Source organism: Gossypium hirsutum, chromosome A09, assembly GCF_007990345.1.
Source record: "Gossypium hirsutum isolate 1008001.06 chromosome A09, Gossypium_hirsutum_v2.1, whole genome shotgun sequence".
NCBI classification, from domain to species: domain Eukaryota; kingdom Viridiplantae; phylum Streptophyta; class Magnoliopsida; order Malvales; family Malvaceae; genus Gossypium; species Gossypium hirsutum.
Window position 1 is genome coordinate 64,761,603 of NC_053432.1, and position 21,769 is coordinate 64,783,371.

The window sequence follows — 21,769 nt, forward strand, 5'->3', positions numbered from 1 at the left end:
AGGTATTCGTGGTTGGAGATGGTCTCCGACAACGATAGAAGGCAAAACAACAGGTAAAAGGGTTTGATTTGTTCTTTATTATGCCTTTTTTTAAAAATAAAAAATATGAAAAATAAACTACCTTTTGTTTTGTTTGTTCTCTATTATTTCAAAATCTCATTTTTTTGTATTTCTCACTGCCTTTGAATCTTACAAGAGTTTGGCTTTTATAGCCATTTTAATTACAAAATTTCATTTTTCTTTTTCTTTTTTGTTTCTACTCTGCATTCTGCTTTTGTGCTATTTCTGCTTTTTTGTTCTTTCTTTGTAGGTATCCATGGCAAGGCCAACAACGCTGGGGAGCCACGCCTTGCCATTTCGGTGAAGGGGCAAACGAGGAGTCAAACCTTGGGGGACGAGCTTGTTGACGAGGTGGAGGTTGCGGTATGGTTAGCCTTAGGGAACTAGGGTTTCTGCTGAAAGATTAGGATTTTGGGCCTTTGGGCCTCTCTTTGTATTTGGGCTTGTAATAATTTTTTTGGGCTCTCTGGCCTTATAAATGGACTGTTATTTTTTTTCTTTTATTTTATTGGTGTAACGCCCCAATTTTCGAGACTTCTGTTAATTTTGGTGAATTTTGGAATTTTTGTGTTTTAACTGCTTGGCGTAGGTCTAAGTATGTTAGTGGGCCTCTAGAAAGCCCAAGTTTAAGATTAAGTTCGGGGTTTAATTAATTTTAATCTATAAGGGAAAAGGGGGTTCTGGTTAACAGGGGTCTTAAATATTATTTGGGTAAAATAAGACATAAGGAAGTAAGTGGCAAAGTGGCATGTGGCGCCACTCGGAAGGCTATAAAAGTGGCGTGTAGAAGGGTAGGAAGAGCCCAGGTTCGAGTCCGCAAGACAAGCAAATAAGGTGTTTATTTTTTTTTGTGCACAAAAAAGGGGAGGTGATGGAACTCAAGGGGGAACGCTTTTAGGGAGAGTTTAAGATGAAAAGGGGATTGAATAAGGATAAAGATAAGGGAGGAAATCTAGGAGCTGATCAAGGAGCAAGAGGTGGCTGGCCAAGGGACTTTAGCATGGGAAATTCGGCTAGGTATTGTAGTAGTAGGAATTTCGGCATTTGGGTGTGTTGAGCCAATTCTCTGACCATCCTTCCTTCTCCTCTTTTCTTTATTTTTTCTCTCCACCTACCTTCTCCTCTTCTTTCTCCATAGCCGAATTCCTCTACCACTTTACTCTTCACCACTTCCTTATTCTTTTTATATTTAAGCCTTACAGCCGAATATCACAAAAGCCGAAAACCCGAAGGTTCATATTGTCTGTGCCGAATTCTGCTAGCAAATCTATTGATTTCTTTTTCGTTTTTCTTCATCCTTTGTGATCAACTCTTTCTTTCTCTGAGCCCCAAACCTCTGTCGACAAAACCACTACAAAAACCCTCATCTCTTCTTCACAGTATTAAAAGCCGAAAACCCCATATTTTAGGGGAATAGCCGAATTCTTAGATCATTAAAGGATCGACTTCTGCTAGGATTTGAGGGTTAGATCTACATCGGAATCAAATAAAAGCTTAAGTGAAATCATTGATTGATGAAACTGGTGGTAAGTTTTCGAATCTATTCTTTATTTCGGGATTTAGAAAAGCCGAAATCCCTAACGGCTTAGGGAGGCTGTCGATTGGGCTTTAAGGCTCTAAAGGATTGTGACAATTGTTTATTATGATGATAGTGCGATTCAGAGGCTGCTGATCAGAAGCTTGGACAAGGGGAAACGACTGAATCTAAACACAAACGCTAGTTTCGGCAAAGGTAGGTTCGCTAGTGCCAAAGTGCTTTGGGCCGAATGTGGTAAGGGGTTAGTTATAGTTTGTTTTAGTAGGTAGATTAACGTATTAATAATCTATTTGTAGGCAGTTCATGCATGGATCTCGTCAGCAAATCGTCATAAAACAGGTGTGTAACTGACACCCTCTCATAGACTAGATTGGCAAAAGCTGAAATGCCGAAAAGCCGAAAAGTCAGTATTTTTGGAATTTGCGAGTGTGCGAATGCTCGCAAGATAGTTGGGTTTGTATATTTGGTAATCTAAAGTAACAAACTGCAGTACGCGCGATTTCGTGCATTTTGATAATTTGGGCTTAATGAGCGAAAAATCGGGTTCATGGGCCAACGGGCCCAATTCGGTAAGTATGCGCGGTAAGTGTTCTGATGGTACGTAAATGGTTAGGATATGCATGAAAACCCTAAAAGTAGCTAAATTACTATAATACCCTTAGGTATGGAAAATTACCATGATACCTCTAGGTGTAAATGACCGATATGCCCCTAGGGTTAATTTTGTCTGAAAAGCATGTTGATTTAAATCTGTATGTTGTATGCCACGAATGAATCTTTGTTGCATGGGGACATGGGTTATGTTTTGGAGGAAGCGTCCTGGTGGCTATGCCACAATTATTTGATCTGGTGGCTCTGCCACATATTTCTATTCTGGTGGCTCTGCCACGATTATCTGTATTTGGTGACTCTGTCACATTATCTATTCTGGCAGCCATGCTGCATATTTCTGAGGCGTGTAGCGGTTGGGTGGGTCGAGTAGTCTCCCCACATGGTGAAAGGTTGGTAAGGGGGTGCATGTGGTTGGTTATGGGTTGGGTTTTGCATATACATGAGATATCTGATCTAATCTGTTATGGGCCTATGGGCTTAATTCTGTATTCTGTTCTGGACTAAGGCCGATTTATTCTGTTTCTGTGGGTTGAGCTGATATGGGCTATGGTTGGTTTAATTTTACACACTGAGTTTCCCCAAACTCATCCCCTATTTTCATCCATGCAGGTAATCCCCAACCATAGTGGGCTTGGAGCTGCGAGGGATTCGGAGTGGCCACTCGTTCTGCAATATGGTTTTCTTCTGGTGAATTGGACTTCATTTCTCATTTACTTGATGATTTGGTTTTTACTATGTAATAAGGCCGCTTTATTATTTTTCTTTGGGTTTTTGATTTATATCTTATTATGATGAACTTAATTTATAGTAACTATCAAAATGGGCTAGATTTGGGGTTCGGTTTCAAAAACATAAATTGATTTCAAAGTAACACGATTACAAACAAGGCTTCTGCTATGGTAACGTTTTTCAAATTTAAATGTGTTTTGTTTTAAAAGGAACATAATTACAATAGTAACCTAAAAATATACGCGATGTTAGAGTATGGCAATGGCGGTGTGCATGTCTAGGATTGGATCCGAGAAAGCTTGGTACTTAAGTAGTCTGATGGACTCACCTCTTCTTTTTCGGTTTCCTACCTGGTGCACAGCTTCCATTAACTTTAACCCTTAATGAATTAATCCTTTGCACATCAAGTACGATTTTCTAGACTAAGAATGGAAAAATGTTTTAAAGTTTTGGTGTGGCATGTCGGATCCGGTTATAACGTCTAGACCGAGTTCGGGATGTTACATTTAGTGGTATCAGAGCCAAGTTGCAACAACTCGGCTGTAGAATGGGTTTACAAAAAAAGTTTAAAAAAAGAAAAAAAGAAAAAAATTTGAAAGAAGTTCTTGGTTTTTAAAATTTGGATCTTCTGAAGGTGGCATTCCAAATCTCCGGCCCAAGCCTGTAAGTATCATTCTGAATTTCTTTGAATATTTTTCTGGATTATCCATCTGTACTAAAAGTCTGCTAGGATACTCTAGATAGGATAATACTAAGACCATATGAAAATTTGATAAGAGACTGAAACTGTAGCTAGACCTCGGTTCTGCGAAAACAATCTCTGAAATACTGTCCGATTCATAAAACATCTGTAATTAACATTGGAATTTTATTAATGCATAAAATTCGTAAATAGATAATACGATATGAGTACAAGAGCCACTCGTGGAAGAGGCCGTGGACGTGGCCGAGGAAGGGCTTGAGCAGTATCTTCGTCTTCGGGACATATGTCGGCGGTAGATGCACTGGTACCATCGGTAACGGAAGTGGAGTCTCATGATCGTGGTGCCGGGGATGACGCCCTGTCGCAGGCAATGCTTCGTGTTTTGGAAAGGGTTGCTGGGGCAAGTACGTGCAACGGAGTTCGGGGATCTATTTCTGAACGACTCCGGGCCAACGGAGCGGAGATCTTTAGGGGTGTGTCAGGTATCGCCCCAAATGTGGCAGAATATTGGTTGGAGGCCACAGAACAAATTATGGATGACTTAGATTGCTCTGTGGAGCAGAAATTGAAGGGCGCTGTATCGTTGCTACGGGACGAGGCTTACCAGTGGTGGCTCACTGTGAGAGAAGGAACCCCAGCTGATAGGGTAACTTGGGAACTGTTTAAGACGGCCTTTAAAGGCAAGTATGTTGGGGCAAGTTATGTGGACGCTCGCAGGAAGGAATTCTTGAATCTGGTGCAAGGAGGTAGGACAGTTGTCGAGTACGAGGCCGAGTTTCTGAGGTTGAGCCGGTATGCCGTGGGCATAGTTGCTACAGAATATGAGCGAAGTGTGCACTTCGAGGATGGTCTTAGGGATGACCTGAGGGTGTTGATTGCTCCGCAGAGGGAGCGAGACTTTGCGGTCTTGGTGGTGAAGGCAAAGATAGCAGAGGAGGTTAAGCGGGCTGAAAAGCAGAATCAGGAGAAGGATCGAAACCGTTTTCGGAGGGACTCAGGACCCTCGGGTGGTGCTGATAGGAATGTTAAGAGAGCAAGGGTGGAGGAACCATTGCGAGCAGTGCCAATGAATGTGGTTAGACCACCAATCTGTGGAGACTGTGGTAAGGTAAATTTGGGTGAGTGTAGGAAACGTTCCGGTGCATGTTTCCGATGCGGATCTATGGAACATAGAGTTAAGGACTGCCCTCAGAGAGCGGAGCAGGCTCAGGTTGCTGTACAGAGGGTTGTTCAACCCATGAGAGGTGGACCACAACCACCGAGAGGACGTGGACAAGGTAGGGGTGGAAACGAAAATGGTTGAGGTCGAGGGGCACCTGGTAGGGGTGTCAGAAATGCTGAAGCTCGACAGCCAGCTTTGGTATATGCAGCTCGTCGTCGAGAGGAGGGCGACGCACCTGACGTCATAACTGGTATGTTCTTGATTTCTAGCATGCTATATACTGCTTTAGTGGATATTGGATCTACTCATTCCTATGTTGCATGTGCCATATCTGGGTCGTTGGGTGTGCACTCTGAGAAGATTGTGAGTGGGGTATCTGTGTTAAGTCCTTTGGGTCACTTGATTAGGATAGACAAACTGTATAGGAAGGTACCCTTAGAAACTCAAGGCAAGGTTTTTCCTGGAGATCTGATGGAGTTACCGTTCGGAGAGTTTGACCTTATTCTGGGAATGGATTGGCTTTTTAAGCATAGGGCGACTTTGGATTGTGCTGCAAAATGAATGGTGTTAAGGACCACGGAGGGTGAGGAGGTTATGATGATAGGTGAGCGAAGGGATTATTTGTCTAATGTGGTGTCGGTATTGAGGGCCAAAAAGTGGATTCGAAAAGGTTGTGAGGCCTATTTGGCATTTGTAAGTCAGTTGAAAGAGAAAGGGCTGACAGTGGACAAGGTTAGGACTGTAAAGGAATTTGAAGATGTGTTTCCAGAGGAGCTTCTAGGATTGCCTCCAAACCGAGAAGTGGAGTTTGGAATCGACTTGTTGCCTGAAATGGTGCCAGTGTCTATCGCACCGTATAGAATGGCACCGAAGGAGTTGGTGGAGCTAAAGGCACAAATTCAAGAGTTGTTGGATAGGGGTTTCATTAGGCTAAGTGTGTCTCCATGGGAAGCACCGGTGCTATTCATGAAGAAGAAGGATGGTACAATGCGGATGTGCATTGATTATCGCCAGTTGAATAAACTGACAATTAAGAATAAGTATCCACTGCCAAGGATTGACGATCTATTTGACCAGCTTAGAGGGGCTTCTATATTTTCTAAGATCGACCTTCGGTCTGGATATCATCAGTTAAGGATTAAGGAGTCAGATATCCATAAGACGGTATTCAGGACTCGGTATGGTCATTACAAGTTTTTGGTTATGCCGTTTGGGCTGATAAACGCTCCTGCAGCATTTATGGATCTGATGAATCGTGTGTTGCAACCATTTTTGGATCAGTTCGTAGTCGTCTTTATTGAGGATATTTTGGTATATTCTGAAACTGAAGCAAAGCATGATGAGCATCTCCGTATAGTGCTACAAGTGTTAAGAGAGAAGGAACTTTATGCGAAGTTCAGCAAGTGTGAATTTTGGTTGAGGGAGGTAACCTTCGTAGGACATGTGGTCTCTGCTGAGGGGATTAATGTGGACCCTCAAAAAATTAAAGCGGTTTTAGAGTGGAAGCCGCCTAGGTCAGTGTCAGAAATACGGAGTTTTTTAGGATTGGCAGGATACTACAGAAGGTTTGTGGAATGTTTTTCTATGTTGGCTGCACCTCTGAAAAAACTCATAAGGAAAGGGGTACCGTTTGTATGGACTGAGACCCAGCAGGAAGCTTTTGAGAAGTTGAAGAAAGTTCTGACTGAAGCACTTGTGTTAATTCAGCCAGAGTTTGGGAAAGATTTTACTGTGTACAGTGACGCATCACATGTAGGTTTGGGCTGCGTGTTAATGCAGGAGGGTAAGGTGGTTGCATATGCATCACGACAGCTTAAGCCTCATGAGGGGAACTATCCTACGCATGATTTGGAGTTGGCAACAGTGATATTTGCACTCAAGATTTGGAAACATTACTTGTACGGAGAAAGATGTATTATATACATGGACCATAAGAGTCTTAAGTACTTGTTGACTCAGAAGGAGCTGAACATTAGGCAAAGGAGATGGATTGAGTTGCTTAAGGATTATAACTGTTCGATCGAGTATCACCCAGGCAAGGCTAATGTGGTAGCTGATGCTTTGAGTCGTAGAACCGTATCTGATCTGAGAGCAATGTTTGCTTGTTTGAATCTGTATGATGATGGCAGTTTGTTGGCTGAATTGCAAGTAAGGCCAACCTAGGTGGACCAGATTAAGGAAAAGCAGTGGGAAGATGAGTCTTTGGTCGCTCGTTTTCAACAAGTTAAGGAAAGAGGAACTTCGGAGTTCGGTTTAAATGGTAGTGGAGTTCTGTGTTTCCGAGGAAGAATTTGTGTTCCGAAGGATTCTGATTTAAGGCAGACAATATTGAAGGAAGCTCATGGGGGACTATGTGCCATGCATCCTGGAGGGAATAAGTTGTATCACGACTTGCGAGAATTGTACTAGTGGCCTGGACTTAAGCGAGAAGTAATGGAGTTTGTAGGAAAATGTTTGACATGCCAACAAGTGAAAGCTGAGTATCAATTACCTTCTGGACTGTTACAGCCGGTGAAGATACCACTTTGGAAGTGGGAGAGGATAACCATGGACTTTGTAAGTGGGTTGCCGTTGACACCATCGAAGAAAGACTTGGTATGGGTGATTGTGGATAGGTTGACCAAATCGGCCCATTTCATACCAGTACATACTGACTTTTCGCTTCAAAAGTTAGCCAAGTTGTATGTGGCGGAGATTGTACGAATTCATGGAGTCCTAGTTTCGATTATCTCTGACCGGGATCCCAGATTCACATCTCGGTTTTGGAAAAGGTTGCATGAGGCGTTGGGGACGCGGTTGAAGTTCAGTACGACTTTCCATCCCCAAACTGATGGTCAGTCGGAAAGGGTCATTCAGATTCTGGAGGACATGTTAAGGGGATGCGTGATTAACTTTCGAGGTAGTTGGGAGGATTACTTACCATTGGCAGAATTTGCATACAATAATAGTTATCAGGCAAGTATTCGAATGGCACCGTATGAAACACTGTATGGACGAATGTGTCGTACACCTAGTTGCTGGATGGAGCTATGGGAGCGACAAGTTCTTGGACCAGAATTGGTGGCTGATACTGAGGATAAGGTCAGAATAATTAGGGATCGTTTAAAAGAAGCATCTGATAGGCAAAAATCGTATGCAGATTTGAAGCGTAAGGAGATTGAGTACTCAGTAGGGGATATGGTCTTCTTAAAGGTTTCTCATTGGAAGAAGATATTGAGGTTTGGTAAGAAAGGCAAGTTGAGTTCGCAGTGCATTGGGCTTTATCGGGTTTTGAAGCGAGTAGGCCCAGTGGCTTATCAGTTGGAATTTCCTCCAAAACTAGACAGGATTCACGATGTTTTTCACGTCTCCATGTTACGACGCTATCATTCTGATCCTGCTCATGTCGTGCCAGTTGCAGAAATCGACGGTCAAACTGATTTGACATTCGAGGAGGAGCCTGTGCAGATACTGGCTCGAGATGTTAAGGTCCTTAGAAGGAAATCTGTCCCCTTAGTGAAGGTGCTTTGGCATAATCATGGTAGAGAGGAAGCTACTTGGGAGCCGGAAGAGGCGATGCAACAACAATACCCTCATTTGTTTAGACCAGGTAAATTTCGAGGACGAAATTTCTTTAAGGAGGGTAGAGTTGTAACGCCCCAATTTTCAGGACTTCTGTTAATTTTGGTGAATTTTGGAATTTTTATGTTTTAACTGCTTGGCGTAGGTCTAAGTATGTTAGTGGGCCTCTAAAAAGCCCAAGTTTAAGATTAAGTCCGAGGTTTAATTAATTTTAATCCATAAAGGAAAAGGGGGTTCTGGTTAACAGGGGTCTTAAATATTATTTGGGTAAAATAAGACATAAGGATGAAAGTGGAAAAGTGGCATGTGGCGCCACTGGGAAGGCTATAAAAGTGGTGTGTAAAAGGGTACGAAGAGCCTAGGTTTAAGTCGCAAGACAAGCAAATAAGGTGTTTATTTTTTTGTGCACAAAAAAGGGGAGGTGATGGAACTCAAGGGGGAACTCTCTTAGGGAGAGTTTAAGATGAAAAGGGGATTGAATAAGGATAAAGATAAGGGAGGAAATCTAGGAGCTGATCAAGGAGGAAGAGGTGGTCGGCCAAGGGACTTTAGCATGGGAAATTCGGCTAGGTATTGTAGTAGTGGGAAATTCGGCATTTGGATGTGTTGAGCCGATTCTCTGACCATCCTTCCTTCTCCTCTTTTCTTTATTTTTTCTCTCCACCTACCTTATCCTCTTCTTTCTCCATAGCCGAATCCCTCTACCACTTTACTCTTCACCATTTCCTTATTCTTTTTATTTTTAAGCCTTACAGCTGAATATCACAAAAGCCGAAAACCCGAAGGTTCATATTGTCTGTGCGAATTCTCCTAGCAAACCTATTGATTTCTTTTTCGTCTTTCTTCATCCTTTTTGATCAACTCTTTCTTTCTCTAAGCCCCAAACCTCTGTCGACAAAACCACTACAAAATCCCTCATCTCTTCTTCACTATAGTAAAAGCTGAAAACCCCATATTTTAGGGGCATAACCGAATTCTTAGATCATTAAAGGATCAAATTCTGTTAGGATTTGAGGGTTAGATCTACACCGAAATCAAATAAAAGCTTAAGTGAAATCGTTGACTGAAGAAACTGGTGGTAAGTTTTCGAATCTATTCTTTATTTCGGGATTTAGAAAAGCTGAAATCCCTAAAGGCTTAGGGAGGCTGTCGATTGGGCTTTAAGGCTCTAAGGGATTGTGACAATTGTTTATTATGATGATAATGCGATTCAGAGGCTGCTGATCAAAAGCTTGGACAAGGGGAAACGACTGAATCTAAACACAAACGCTAGTTTCGGCAAAGGTAGGTTCGCTAGTGCCAAAGTGCTTTGGGCCGAATGTGGTAAGGGGTTAGTTATAGTTCGTTTTAGTAGGTAGATTAATGTATTAGTAATCTATTTGTAGGCAGTTGTGCGTGGATCTCGTTAGCGAATCGTCATAAAACAGGTGCGTAACTAACACCCTCTCATAGATTAGATTGGCAAAAGCCGAAAAGCTGAAATGCCGAAAAGTCAGTATTTTGGGAATTTGCGAGTGTGCGAATGCTCGCAAGATAGTTGGGTTTGTATATTTGGTAATCTAAAGTAACAAACTACAGTACGCGCGATTTCGTGCATTTTGATAATTTGGGCTTAATGGGCCAAAAATTGGGTTCATGGGCCAACGGGCCCAATTCGGTAAGTATGCGCGGTAAGTGTTCTGATAGTACGTAAATGGTTAGGATATGCATGAAAACCCTAAAAGTAGCTAAATTACTATAATACCCTTATGTATGAAAAATTACCATGATACCCCTAGGTGTAAATGACCGATATGCCCCTAGGGTTAATTTTGTCTGAAAAGCATGTTGATTTAAATCTGTATGTTGTATGCCATGAATGAATCTTTGTTGCATGGGGACATGGGTTATATTTTGGAGGAAGCGTCCTGGTGGCTATGCCACAATTATCTGATCTGGTGGCTCTACTACATATTTCTTTTCTGGTGGCTCTGCCACGATTATCTGTATCTGGTGACTCTGTCACATTATCTGTTTTGGCAGCCATGCTGCATATATCTGAGGCGTGTAGCGGTTGGGTGGGTCGAGTAGTCTCCCCACATGGTGAAAGGTTGGTAAGGGGGTGCATGTGGTTGGTTATGGGTTGGGTTTTGCATATACATGAGATATCTGATCTGATCTGTTATGGGCCTATGGGCTTAATTCTGTATTCTGTTCTGGGCTAAGGCCGATTTATTCTGTTTCTGTGGGTTGAGCTGATATGGGCTATGGTTGGGTTAATTTTACATACTGAGTTTCCCCAAACTCATCCCCTATTTTCATCCATGCAGGTAATCCCCAACCATAGTGGGCTTGGAGCTGCGAGGGATTCGGAGTGGCCACTCGTTCTGCAATATGGTTTTCTTCTGGTGAATTGGACTTCATTTTTCATTTACTTGATGATTTGGTTTTTACTATGTAATAAGGCCGCTTTATTATTTTTCTTTGGGTTTTTGATTTATATCTTATTATGATGAACTTAATTTATAGTAACTATCAAAATGGGCTAGATCTAGGGTTCGTTTTCAATAACATAAATTGATTACAAAGTAACACAATTACAAACAAGGCTTCTACTATGGTAACGTTTTTCAAATTTAAATGTGTTTTTTTAAAAGGAACATAATTACAATGGTAACCTAAAAATATACGCGATGTTAGAGTGTGGCAATGGCGGTGTGCATGTTTAGGATTAGATCCGAGAGAGCTTGGTACTTAAGTAGTCTGATGGACTCACCTCCTCTTTTCCGGTTTCCTACCTGGTGCACAGCTTCCATTCACTTTAACCCTTAATGAATTAATCCTTTGCACATCAAGTACGATTTTCTGGACTAAGAATGGAAAAATGTTTTAACGTTTTGGTGTGGCACATCGGATCCAGTCATAACGTCTAGGCCGGGTTTGTGGTGTTAGAATTGGTGGGCCTAGACAAAATTGGGCTCTTACAACACATATTTACGAGGTTAGTATAAATGTTAATTAAAGTTTGGTCCATTAATTTTGTCGATTGGATTGTTAATTAAGGTACAAATACTAAATTTTAAAAGTGATAAAAGTTAAACGCTATAAATTTTACATAGCTAAGGGATAAAAATGGTGAATAGACCATTTTCAAAAGTTGAAGTGGTGGTGGATGACAATTGTGTGCTACCATTTTGTTAAATTATGTTTTAGGTTAATTAATTATATTGAATTAAGTTAAGCAAGTTTAATTAATTATTGACCTAGCTATATAAACTAAAATTAAAAGAAAAAAAAACTAACATTCTTCATATCATCTTCTTCCTCACAAGCTAAAATAAAAGAAATAGGGTTTTGGAAGCTTAAGCTTTCAACCATTTATAGGTATGCTCAATTTAGTTCTTTTCTTGTAATTTTTTTTGTTTTTGAGGTTGTGAGAGTTTGATTTAGTTAGCCCATATGCCAATTTGTAAAACTGTTAAAGTTTGCAAAAGTTTTCATTGATGAATGCTTGATGAAATGGTGTTAAATTGTTAGATTTTAAGCTTAGAAATGAAAACAGATTAGTTTGTAAAGTTTAATTGCTAGTTTTTAAACATAGAGACTAAAGAACATAAATTTCAAAATTGATGTTAAATTTCTATAATTACATATAATAGAGGGTTGTAGAAGGATGAAATTGATATCAGTTTCAAAACCGAGGCTCAAATTTAAAAGATAGGGCAATTTCGGTTTTAGAGACCAAATTGAATAAAAGATAAAACTTTAGGAAATATTTGAAAAATGAAATTTAATTGACATATGCATATAATAGGATGTTATAAGGTAACTGGAATTGATAAATTGAAATGAATTACCATATAGATCGGGAATTGAACCAATCGGAGGATAATCGAGGAAAATGCAAAATTAAGGATTAGTCCTCGACATCTTATGTGTTGTTTTGTTAGGTTAGTTCATATAGAACTTAGTATGTTATTTTATGTTATGCTTGAATTATATTACAATGTCTATTAATTTAGGTTAATTGTAATTTTGGTGATTTTGGCATCCAAAAGACTAAATCATAAAGTACGGAAAATATGGTTAATACGAAAAAAACATGATTTATTGAATGGATATGAAATGCATATATAATTGGATGATATGTATATGACGATATCACAGGGATTAAAATGATTCAAATATTGCAACAATGCTCGTGTGAACTTAATAAATGATTATGATACAAATGGCATGCCATTAGGGTCCCAAAAAGGAAAATAGGTGTTTGATCAATGATTAATATGATGGGTTGAGATCCAGCATATGTTTCAGATTCTCTAAAGCTCGTGTGAGAAATATTGAACTAAGATCTTGTGAGTAACCCTAGTCTAAAGCTTGTGTGAGCCAATTTTTATATGTTAGCTGTTGTGAGCATACAAGTTCGGTATCCAAGTTCAATTTACTTTGATTCTCCGGGTGAACACAATAATTGAAATGAAAATGAAATTAAAAAACTAACTATTTTCCTAAAAAAAAATTAAAACAGACAAAAAAGATTTAGCCCATTCAGCTAATTTAGCCTTACATTTATTTAATTTCTCCCTTATAGTCTTTAAACATTTTCATCCATCTGAGACTTTTAAATTTTTAGGTAAATTACATAAACCTTCATTTTAGTTATAAAAAATTTCATTTTAAGTATCTAAAATTATATAACTTCACCATTTTGGCCGCACAAACGAAAATCTGACATATTTTTAAAGCTTTTAAATTTATTTTATTTTTAAACCAAAACCAATAAATTTGAAAGACGTGCCTTTAGTTTCTTTGTTTCATCATCTCTTCCACTGAAACAACTACCGTCACGCCCATCGTCATCTTCTTCTCTGGCTCCAGCTCCCAAGATTAATTGAAACCACGGTATTAGCTCCCAAGACAAAAAGAGGAACAAGCCAGAAGCTGCTAATGGTATCCTAAACAAGAAGAAAAGGATGCAAATGCATTGCCATTGGCATTCTCGTACAAGGTTCAAGACATGAGTTGATAAAGAAGCTGTAAAAATTATGATTAGTTAAACTATTGTACCAACTTTAGCCAAAATTAAGCTCCAAAATAACTTGAATTGAAGACCAAATTTACATCATTAAAAAAATCCACTTTGCAGTTGAAACAAGAAAATAAGGTCAAGATTTTCTAAGTTTTAAACTATCCAAAATAGAAGAATTGAAATTAAGAAACAACATGATGTTGCGGCTGCTGAAGAAGAGAGAGGGAGAAGAGTAGCAGAATAGAAGGAGAAAGAAGGAGAAAGGAGAGAGGTAGCGGAGAGAGAAATAGAAAGGACTGAGAAATTTATACTCTTTTTCATAACAACTCAGCACACACAAGCATGCTTAAAAGAAAAGGATTAACGGTCCTTACAGCTGTAATTCTGTTACAATTTAAGTATCAAAACGCCCCGTTTAGTAACTAAGCTTCTCCCTAAAACGCAGCGTATCCATTAAAAATCCCCTCATCAAAACGTGCCATTTCCTGGCTACATAATTAAATCAAAAAATTAACAGAAATAAACATAAATTAGCTACTATTTTAACCCTTTTAATTAATAGCCATAACAATACTGCCTCCCTTAAGCAGATCCTTGTCCTAAAGGATCGAAGGTAGGGAACTGCTTTTGGAAGTTTGTCCAATCCTCCCAAGTGGAGTCCTCAGGGAAAGTGTCTGCCCATTCTACTAGTACTTCAGTGGCTGCAAGATTTCCCTTTTTGACCATCCGCCTGTCAATGATCTGAGCTGGTTCTTTCAAGATTGAGCCATCCATGCCCATAGGTGGAAAATTTGATGAGTGGACAGCGGAGCCAACATGCTTTTTTAGTTGAGACACGTGGAATGTAGGATGTATCTTGGCTTCCGCAGGTAGTGTCAGTCGGTAAGCCACTTGACCAACCTTAGCTACAATAGGAAAAGGGCCATAAAATTGAGGAGAAAGCTTCTGATTTCACATTTTCTTCAAGAAGTGCTGTCGGTAGGGTTGAAGTTTCAAGTAGACTAGGTCCCCTGCTTCAAACGAACATTGGATCTTTTTTATCTGCCATCTGCTTCATACAGTCTTGAGCTTGTTTCAAGTGGAATTGAAGGAGCTTCCTTAAGGTTTCTCGATGTTGGAGGGTTTTGCCCACATTGGCTACTGTGGAAGATCCTGGTAAGTATGGTAGGTGTAGGGGGGCTCCTGTGCATAGAGGGCTGTATAAGGAGTGGTGTTAATAGCCAAATGGTGTGTGGTATTATACTGCTATTTTGTTAGGGGTGGCCAAAGAACCCATTCGGAAGGTTTTTCACCAGTCATGCAACGCAAATAACCTTCAAGGCATCTATTTAAGACTTCTGTCTACCCATATTTTTGAGGGTGATAGGTCGTGGATAGATAAAGTTGAGTGCCAAGCAGTTTAAAAAGTTCTTGCCAAAATGTGCTAATGAAAATTTGTCTCTGTTAGACACGATGGACTCTGGAACTCCATGAAGTTTATAAACGTGGTCCAAGTAGAGTTGGGCGATAGTGGAAGCAGTAAAAGGGTGAGTCAGAGCTAAAAAGTGTGTAACACCCTTTACCTGAGACTGTCGCCGGTGTCGAGCACGAGGCATTACTTGACTTAACTTACTAATTCAGGGCATAAAATTTGCTTTTAAAATGAATTTATTTACATTCATTCAATAAGTCCCTAAAAAGGGCCCTTGAGACCCTAAAACATGCAATTGAAATGGTTCGGGACCAAACCGCGAACATTAAAATTTTTCGAATACTTAGACAAATCAAAACAATTTATATAATTATTCCTTATAAAACTGCCCACCTGCGTCATAGTCACAAAAAAAATTATAACTCGAGTCAAAAAACTCAAAATTAAAATTCGTAATTTTTCCTGAAACTAGACTCATATATCTTCTTACTAATTTTTTTCTAGAATTTTGGGTCTAGCCAATTAGTACTGTTTATTAGTTAAAGTTTCCCCTGTTTCACTGTTCAACTACTCTGACCTCTCCTCACTATAAATAAATTTTCTCCCTGTAAAGAATTCAAATAACCATTCAATTTGTTTATCTTGAAAGTAGATTCACTAAGGAATCTAGAAATGTAAACTATATCTCCTAATTATTTTTGTACAATTTTTAGTGAATTTATAAAGTCATAATAAGGGATTCACAAATTGCTCTAACCCTGTCTTACTAAAATTCAAATATATCTTAATATACACTTCTTTTGCTTACTCTATTTCTTTCATATGAAAATAGACTCAATAAGATTTAATTCTATATCTCATTTATCATATAATTCCATTTCTACTATTTTTGGTGATTTTTCAAGGTCACGTCACTGCTGCTATTCAATACTGTTTTAATGCTAATTTCACTTTTTCATGATTTCTTTGTATTAACTACCATTTAGGCATACATAACACTGAAACATGTTCTTGATTAGCCATTTCAATACTAATCATTATCAAATATTTACATACCATTCTTTAACCATATCATAAGGACATACACAAAATGGCTAAGTCCCTATACATGCCATAAACTAGAACTTTTGTAAACGAAGATACCCATTTGGTAACTTGATAGTCGATAGTGTGAAGTGATCTCCGACGACCTCCAAGCCGAGCTTGCTTTTAAGTACTATAAAACATGGGAACGTGAAAGAAGTAAGCTTATAAAGCTTAGTAAGTTCACATGTGAAATAATAAGCATTAGCAATCAATTTAGCTTACTACTATGCTATCATAATTTGCTTAAATAATGTTAAGTTCTTACTTTCCCATCTTACTCATCGGTAACCTTACCAAAGGCTCAGAATACAAAAGGCACCTTACTTAATAACTTGCTTACATACTTGTAACATCTCACTTAACACATGAGTACTCTTTCATAATATAGGCATATTGCCAATCATGTCATAAAGTGTCACAAGCATAACTGAAAACTCATCACTTACTTGATAATCTCAATTACTTACAATCTCAATATTAAATAAGCTTTAAATGCATACCTATACTCTTTCTTCATGTTCTCACCTTGTCGTTTCTTTGACTTACTCGGGAACCTTTTCCTTTTTGAACTTACCATTGCCATGTCTTGACATGGTCTTACGTGGTATCCTTGCCATATGAACTCACCAATACCATGCCTTGGCATGGTCTTACATGGGACCTTTGCCTTATAGTAACTCATCAATGCCATGTATTGACATGGTCTTACATGATTTCCTTGCATTATAGAACTTATCAATGCCATGCCTTGGCATGGTCTTACATGATATCCTTATTTTACCAAATGACATGTTCCAAACATGGTCTTACATGGTATCCTTATCTTAGTGCAAATGCCACATCTTGATGTGGTTTTACATGGAGTCCTTAATCAATACCGATGCCATGTCTTGACATGGTATTACACGGGATCCTTGCCTTATCAATGCCATGTCTTGACATGGTCTTACATGGTATCCTTAACCGTCAATTCCTCCTTAAATGCCATGTTATGAACATGGACTTTTCCATCAATTCTTCCTTAATTTGCATGGTATAACCATGGACTTTGAGATATCAATGCCTTGTTAAGTCATAGCTAAAACATATTTGCTCAAATTCTCAAGGTTAGTCGCATAACACAATAATAACAATACTAATAACAATAATTGCATAATAATAAAATGCTACTCAACTTACATACTTACATTCTCAATCTCATCATATCATCAACTTAACTTATTCTCATCAAACTATGCTATTCAATACTTTCTTGTTATCATACAAAGCCATAATACAAAATATGGTCTTACATATAAATTATACAAGTTCTCTTTCCAATATCGAATTATTATCGAACATTAATCATTATATCTGAAACTCAATACTAAATTATTTATGGCAAAAATATCAATTTATAATTAAAATATGCATAATTAAATGCTTATTAAACATATGAACTTACCTCGATACCAAAATGACCATTTTACCAACTTTTTCGATTTTCAGTTTTTCTCATGTTCTAGGTCCAAATCTCACTTTCCGAGATTATTGAGCTTGGAAAGCTTGGAAACCCTAACCATGGCTTCCCCCATGCTATATTCGGCCTCCATGAAGAAGATGGACCAATCTTGGCTTTATTTTCCCTTTTTAATTATTTTAATTACTAAATGACCAAAATGCCCTTAAAGGCTTTTCTTTCAAATTTGTCCCATTCTTGCCCATTTTTGTCCAACCTTAAATATAATGGTCTAATTACTAAATAAGGACCTCCACTTTAAGAACCCATTTCAATTAAATCCTCTTTATTATCTAGAACACACATTTTGCTAATTTTACAATTTAGTCCTAATTATCAAATTAGCCACTTATACATAAAAGTTCTTCACGAAATTTTTACACAACTATTCAATTAATGAATAAACCTTAAAACTTAATCGGAATAAATTTTTTTGACCTTAGATTCCTGGTTTCGTAACCACTATTCCATTTAGGCCCTGTTTTGGGTTGTTACAAAGTGAGCACGCTTGGTTAGTCTATCAACTACTACCAAGATGGTGCTTTTACCTTTGGATAAAGGAAGGCCTTCAATAAAGTACATGCTAACAGTAGCCCATGCTCGATCAGGGATTGGCAAAGGTTGTAAAAGGCCAGGGTATGCAACATTGTCGCTTTTGTACTGTTGGCAGGTGGGGTATTTTTCGACCCACTGTTTGACATCTTTCGATAACCCCTTCTAATATAACAAGCTAGCGATACGACACCGAGTAGCATGGGTCCCTGAGTGTCCACCAACAGCCTCACTATGGAACAACTTAAAAATGGCCCTCCTAAGGTCGGTGTTGTAACCTATGACCACCTTCCCTTTGCGCTTAAGAAACTTGCCATCCAGGGAGTACTTGAGGTGGGATTGGAGGTTTTGTAATAGGTCCCTGGACAGCTTTTGGAGCTTCTCACCATTCAACCCTACTTGCAGAATATTATCCCATAACTCTAACCATGTAAGTGATATCTCCTCTAAGCATTGGCAAATTTAACTGTCAGTCAGACGAGTTTGCTTGGATAACGCGTCAGCTACTACATTTTGAGATCCTTTGTGATACACAATGGAGTAATTATGCCCAAGCAGTTTGGAGACCCATTTCTGTTGGAATGGGGTGATGGCCTGTTGCTCAGATAGAAATTTCAGACTTTGGTGGTTAGTCTTAACAATAAAGGGGTTCCCAAAAAGGTATGGGTGCCACTTCTTAACAGCAAGTAGGAAAACCAATGTTTCTTTATCGTATATGGATAAAGCTTGGTGTTTAGCTCCCAAGGCTCTGCTAAAAAATGCCACTGGTCTTCCTTTTTGTTGTAATACAGCTCCAATACCACTACCACAGGCATCTGTTTCCACACAGAAGGGCTAACAAAAATTTGGGAGAGCTAGTACTGGTGCCGTGCATATTGCTTCTTTGAGAGCTAAGAAAGTAATTTGGGCCAAGTTTGTCCAATGCCACTATTAATCTTTTTTCAATAATAAGGTGAGCGGCTGAGCAAGGGCGCCATATCCTCGAATGAACCTCTGATAATAGCCTGATAGACCCAAAAAATCGTGAAGTTCCTTGATGTTCTTAGGTGTAGGCCAAGAGAGAACTCCTTCGACCTTCGAGGAATCCATACTAACAGTTCCTGTTGTAATGAAATGGACGAGATATTCAACCTGAGTAGTAGCAAAACAGCATTTAGTTTTCTTAGCATAGAGTTTATTAGTCCATAATAGCTGTAAGACTACTACCAAATGCTTCAGGTGGTTAGACCAATCCTTGGAATAAACGAGGATGTCATAAAAAAATGAGGACAAATTTTCTCAAAACTGGCTTGAAAACACTGTTCATTAAAGCCTGAAAACTGGATAGAGCATTGGTTAGGCCAAATTGCATAACCAAAAACTCGTAGTGGCCCTCATGAGTTTGAAATGCTATCTTATAAACATCTTTGTCCCACATACAAATTTGGTGATATCCAGACCTCAAATCCAATTTAGAAAACAAGGTAGCTTGGCTAAGCTCATCCAACAATTCTTCAATAATAGGAATAGGAAACTTATCCTTGATAGTCATGCTGTTGAGTTGCCTGTAATCCACGCACATACACTAGTTCCCATCTTTTTTCTTTACCATGATAAAAGGTGAAGCAAAAGGACTAGTGTTGTCCCTTATAATCCCTTCCTGTATCATTTCCCTTACTGGTTTTTCAATCTAATTTTTCTGAATAGTGGGGTACCTGTAGGGCTTTACTTTGACTACTCGTGATTCATCCATTAAGGGAATAGAATGATCATAAAATCTAGTAGGTGGTAAACCTGACGGCATTTGAAAAACGTCATCCAAAACAGTCAATAATCTATGGAGCATTGGGTGATCAAGGGACTTCGGAAGAGTAAGTATGGTCTGTTGTCTAAAAGATAATAGCGTTGGCTGGGGCCCATAGCTAAAAGCCTTGAAACACTTAGATGCTTGATTGTCAGATAATAGTTGAAGACTGCTAGACATAATTCCTTGGAGGGTATGAGTCTTGCCCAGATACTCGAATTGCATAGTGAGTGAGGTAAAATTCCAGATAATGGATCCTAGGGATAAAAGCCACTGGATTCCTAATACTATATCACATCCCTTCAAAGGCAACAAATAGAAATCAATAGTGAATACGAATTACTAAGCTCCCTACTGGACATTTTTGCAAATCCCCTGAGTCGATAGCCGAACTCCATTAGCTACCATGACCCTTAATGCAACAACCTACTCAACAGGCAGGTTCAGACACTTCACCATCTTGGAGTCCATGAAATTATGTGTACTCCCTGAGTCTACAAGGATAATGACCTCTATTTGCTTGATATGAGAAAGGACAGGCGAAGTAACCTCTGGTTCTTGATCTTCTTATTCCAATTGCTCCTTACAGTCTTGGAACTCATCAGTTTTAGGGCTCTTTGGTTCAACCTCACCGCCAGAGGAAACATCAATCATCAACTGGTACAATTTGGATTTTTGACATTTTTGTCCAGGAGAGTACTTGGATGCACACCAGAAGCAAAGGCCTTTGCGTCTCCAATTATCCATTTCAGCCTGTGATAAGGACTTTATAGGCCCTTAGAAGCCCCTGTGGAGTTGAAGGAGGAAATAGCCTGAACAGGTTTAACATTTGGCAGAAGGGGTCGATTTAGCCCTCAGGTTCCACCGTTACATGTTGGTTTTTTTATAAGCCCCGAGATAATATTATCCACTCTTCAAGCTAAAAGAAACCCATCCAGTAGGGAAGAAGGTTGAAACAACCTCAAATATTTCCCTATCTCTGGTTTGAGATTACTAACAAACATACTAATCGCATGTTCGTTGGTAAGGTCGATTTGGTTAAGCAAGCTAACAAATGTATTATGAAATTGAGTCACTGACCCGAGCTGCTTCAATGTAACAAGCTCAGACATAGGATCTAAGAGAGTATCTAATAGTTGTTGCACCCACCATGCTGTTGGAAAAAAAAATGATGCCAATCTAGTGCCTTACCTTCAAGGTGAAGCACGATCATCTTAACTTTTGCCTTGTCACGAACACATTTAGATGAGAAGAACTGTTCCAGCTTCGACCATCATTCGCGAAAATCCATACGATCAAAACGTGGGCAATCCAACCTGTATAGGTTACAGGAAACGTCCCAAAAAACCCCTTTAGCAGTGATTCTGAATGCCTTGAATCCTGTAATGGTGAGAGTATTTACTACTCCTCTTTTGGAGAATCAGGAGGAACACTCCTAAGGATGCCTTTTTCTTTGTCCGAGCTAACTTCCACTGGAGTTGGTTTGCTGGTGCCAACAACACTAGCTGGTGTTGATTGCCCCATATACTGCTCAAATAAAGCTTGAAGAGCCGTGAGAATCTTAGTTCGAAGATAAATTTTCATTGAATCATGGAAGGAATGAAACTTAGTATTGATCTTGGCATCCAGGTCTGATTTCAACTGGGTAAACTCCTGTTGCAGTTGACTGATTTCTTTTTGAAGCCTGGTGGTTATTCCATTGTTGGCCATGAGGAATGAGAGGCTCTGATACCTTGTTGTGGCTTCTGAAAAAGAGAGGGAGAAGAGTAGCAGAATAGAAGGAGAAATGAGAGAGGTAGCGAAGAGAGAAATAGAAAGGGCTGAGAAATTGGTACTTTTTTTCATATCAACTCAGCACACACGAGCATGCTTAAAAGGAAAGGATTAATGATCCTTATAGCTGTTATTCTGTTACAATTTAAGTATCAAAATGCCCCGTTTAGTAACCAAGCCTTCCCCCAAAATGCAACGTATCCATTAAAAATCTATTCCCAAAATGTGCCGTTTCCTAGCTAAACAATTAGCTCAACAAATTAATAGAAATAAACAAAAATTAACTACTAT

At 39.1% G+C, this 21,769-nt stretch overlaps 1 protein-coding gene across 1 annotated transcript; it reads right to left on the bottom strand.

Moving 5' to 3' along the window:
- Positions 1-13,957: 13,957 nt before the first annotated feature.
- LOC107911029 (uncharacterized) lies at positions 13,958-20,452 on the bottom strand. The gene is made up of 8 exons (XM_016838928.2): positions 20,293-20,452; positions 19,617-19,695; positions 19,208-19,466; positions 18,936-19,053; positions 18,402-18,737; positions 18,148-18,317; positions 17,919-18,060; positions 13,958-14,280 (listed from the first exon to the last, which is right to left on the bottom strand). Exons 1-8 carry the CDS (start codon positions 20,450-20,452, stop codon positions 13,958-13,960), a joined length of 1,587 nt encoding a protein of 528 aa, XP_016694417.2.
- Between the last annotated feature and the right edge of the window lie 1,317 nt (positions 20,453-21,769).

Excerpts from the sequence above, each read along its gene's own strand:
- LOC107911029 (XM_016838928.2), bottom strand. The coding sequence starts at position 20,452 with ATGGATAATTGGAGACGCAAAGGCCTTTGCTTCTGGTGTGCATCCAAG. Across the intron at positions 19,696-20,292 it reads AACTGATGAGTTCCAAGACT|GTTTACCACCTACTAGATTT; the intron begins GTAAGGAGCAAT and ends AAATGCCGTCAG. Across the intron at positions 18,061-18,147 it reads AGTTGTTCCATAGTGAGGCT|TGGGTCGAAAAATACCCCAC; the intron begins GTTGGTGGACAC and ends GATGTCAAACAG.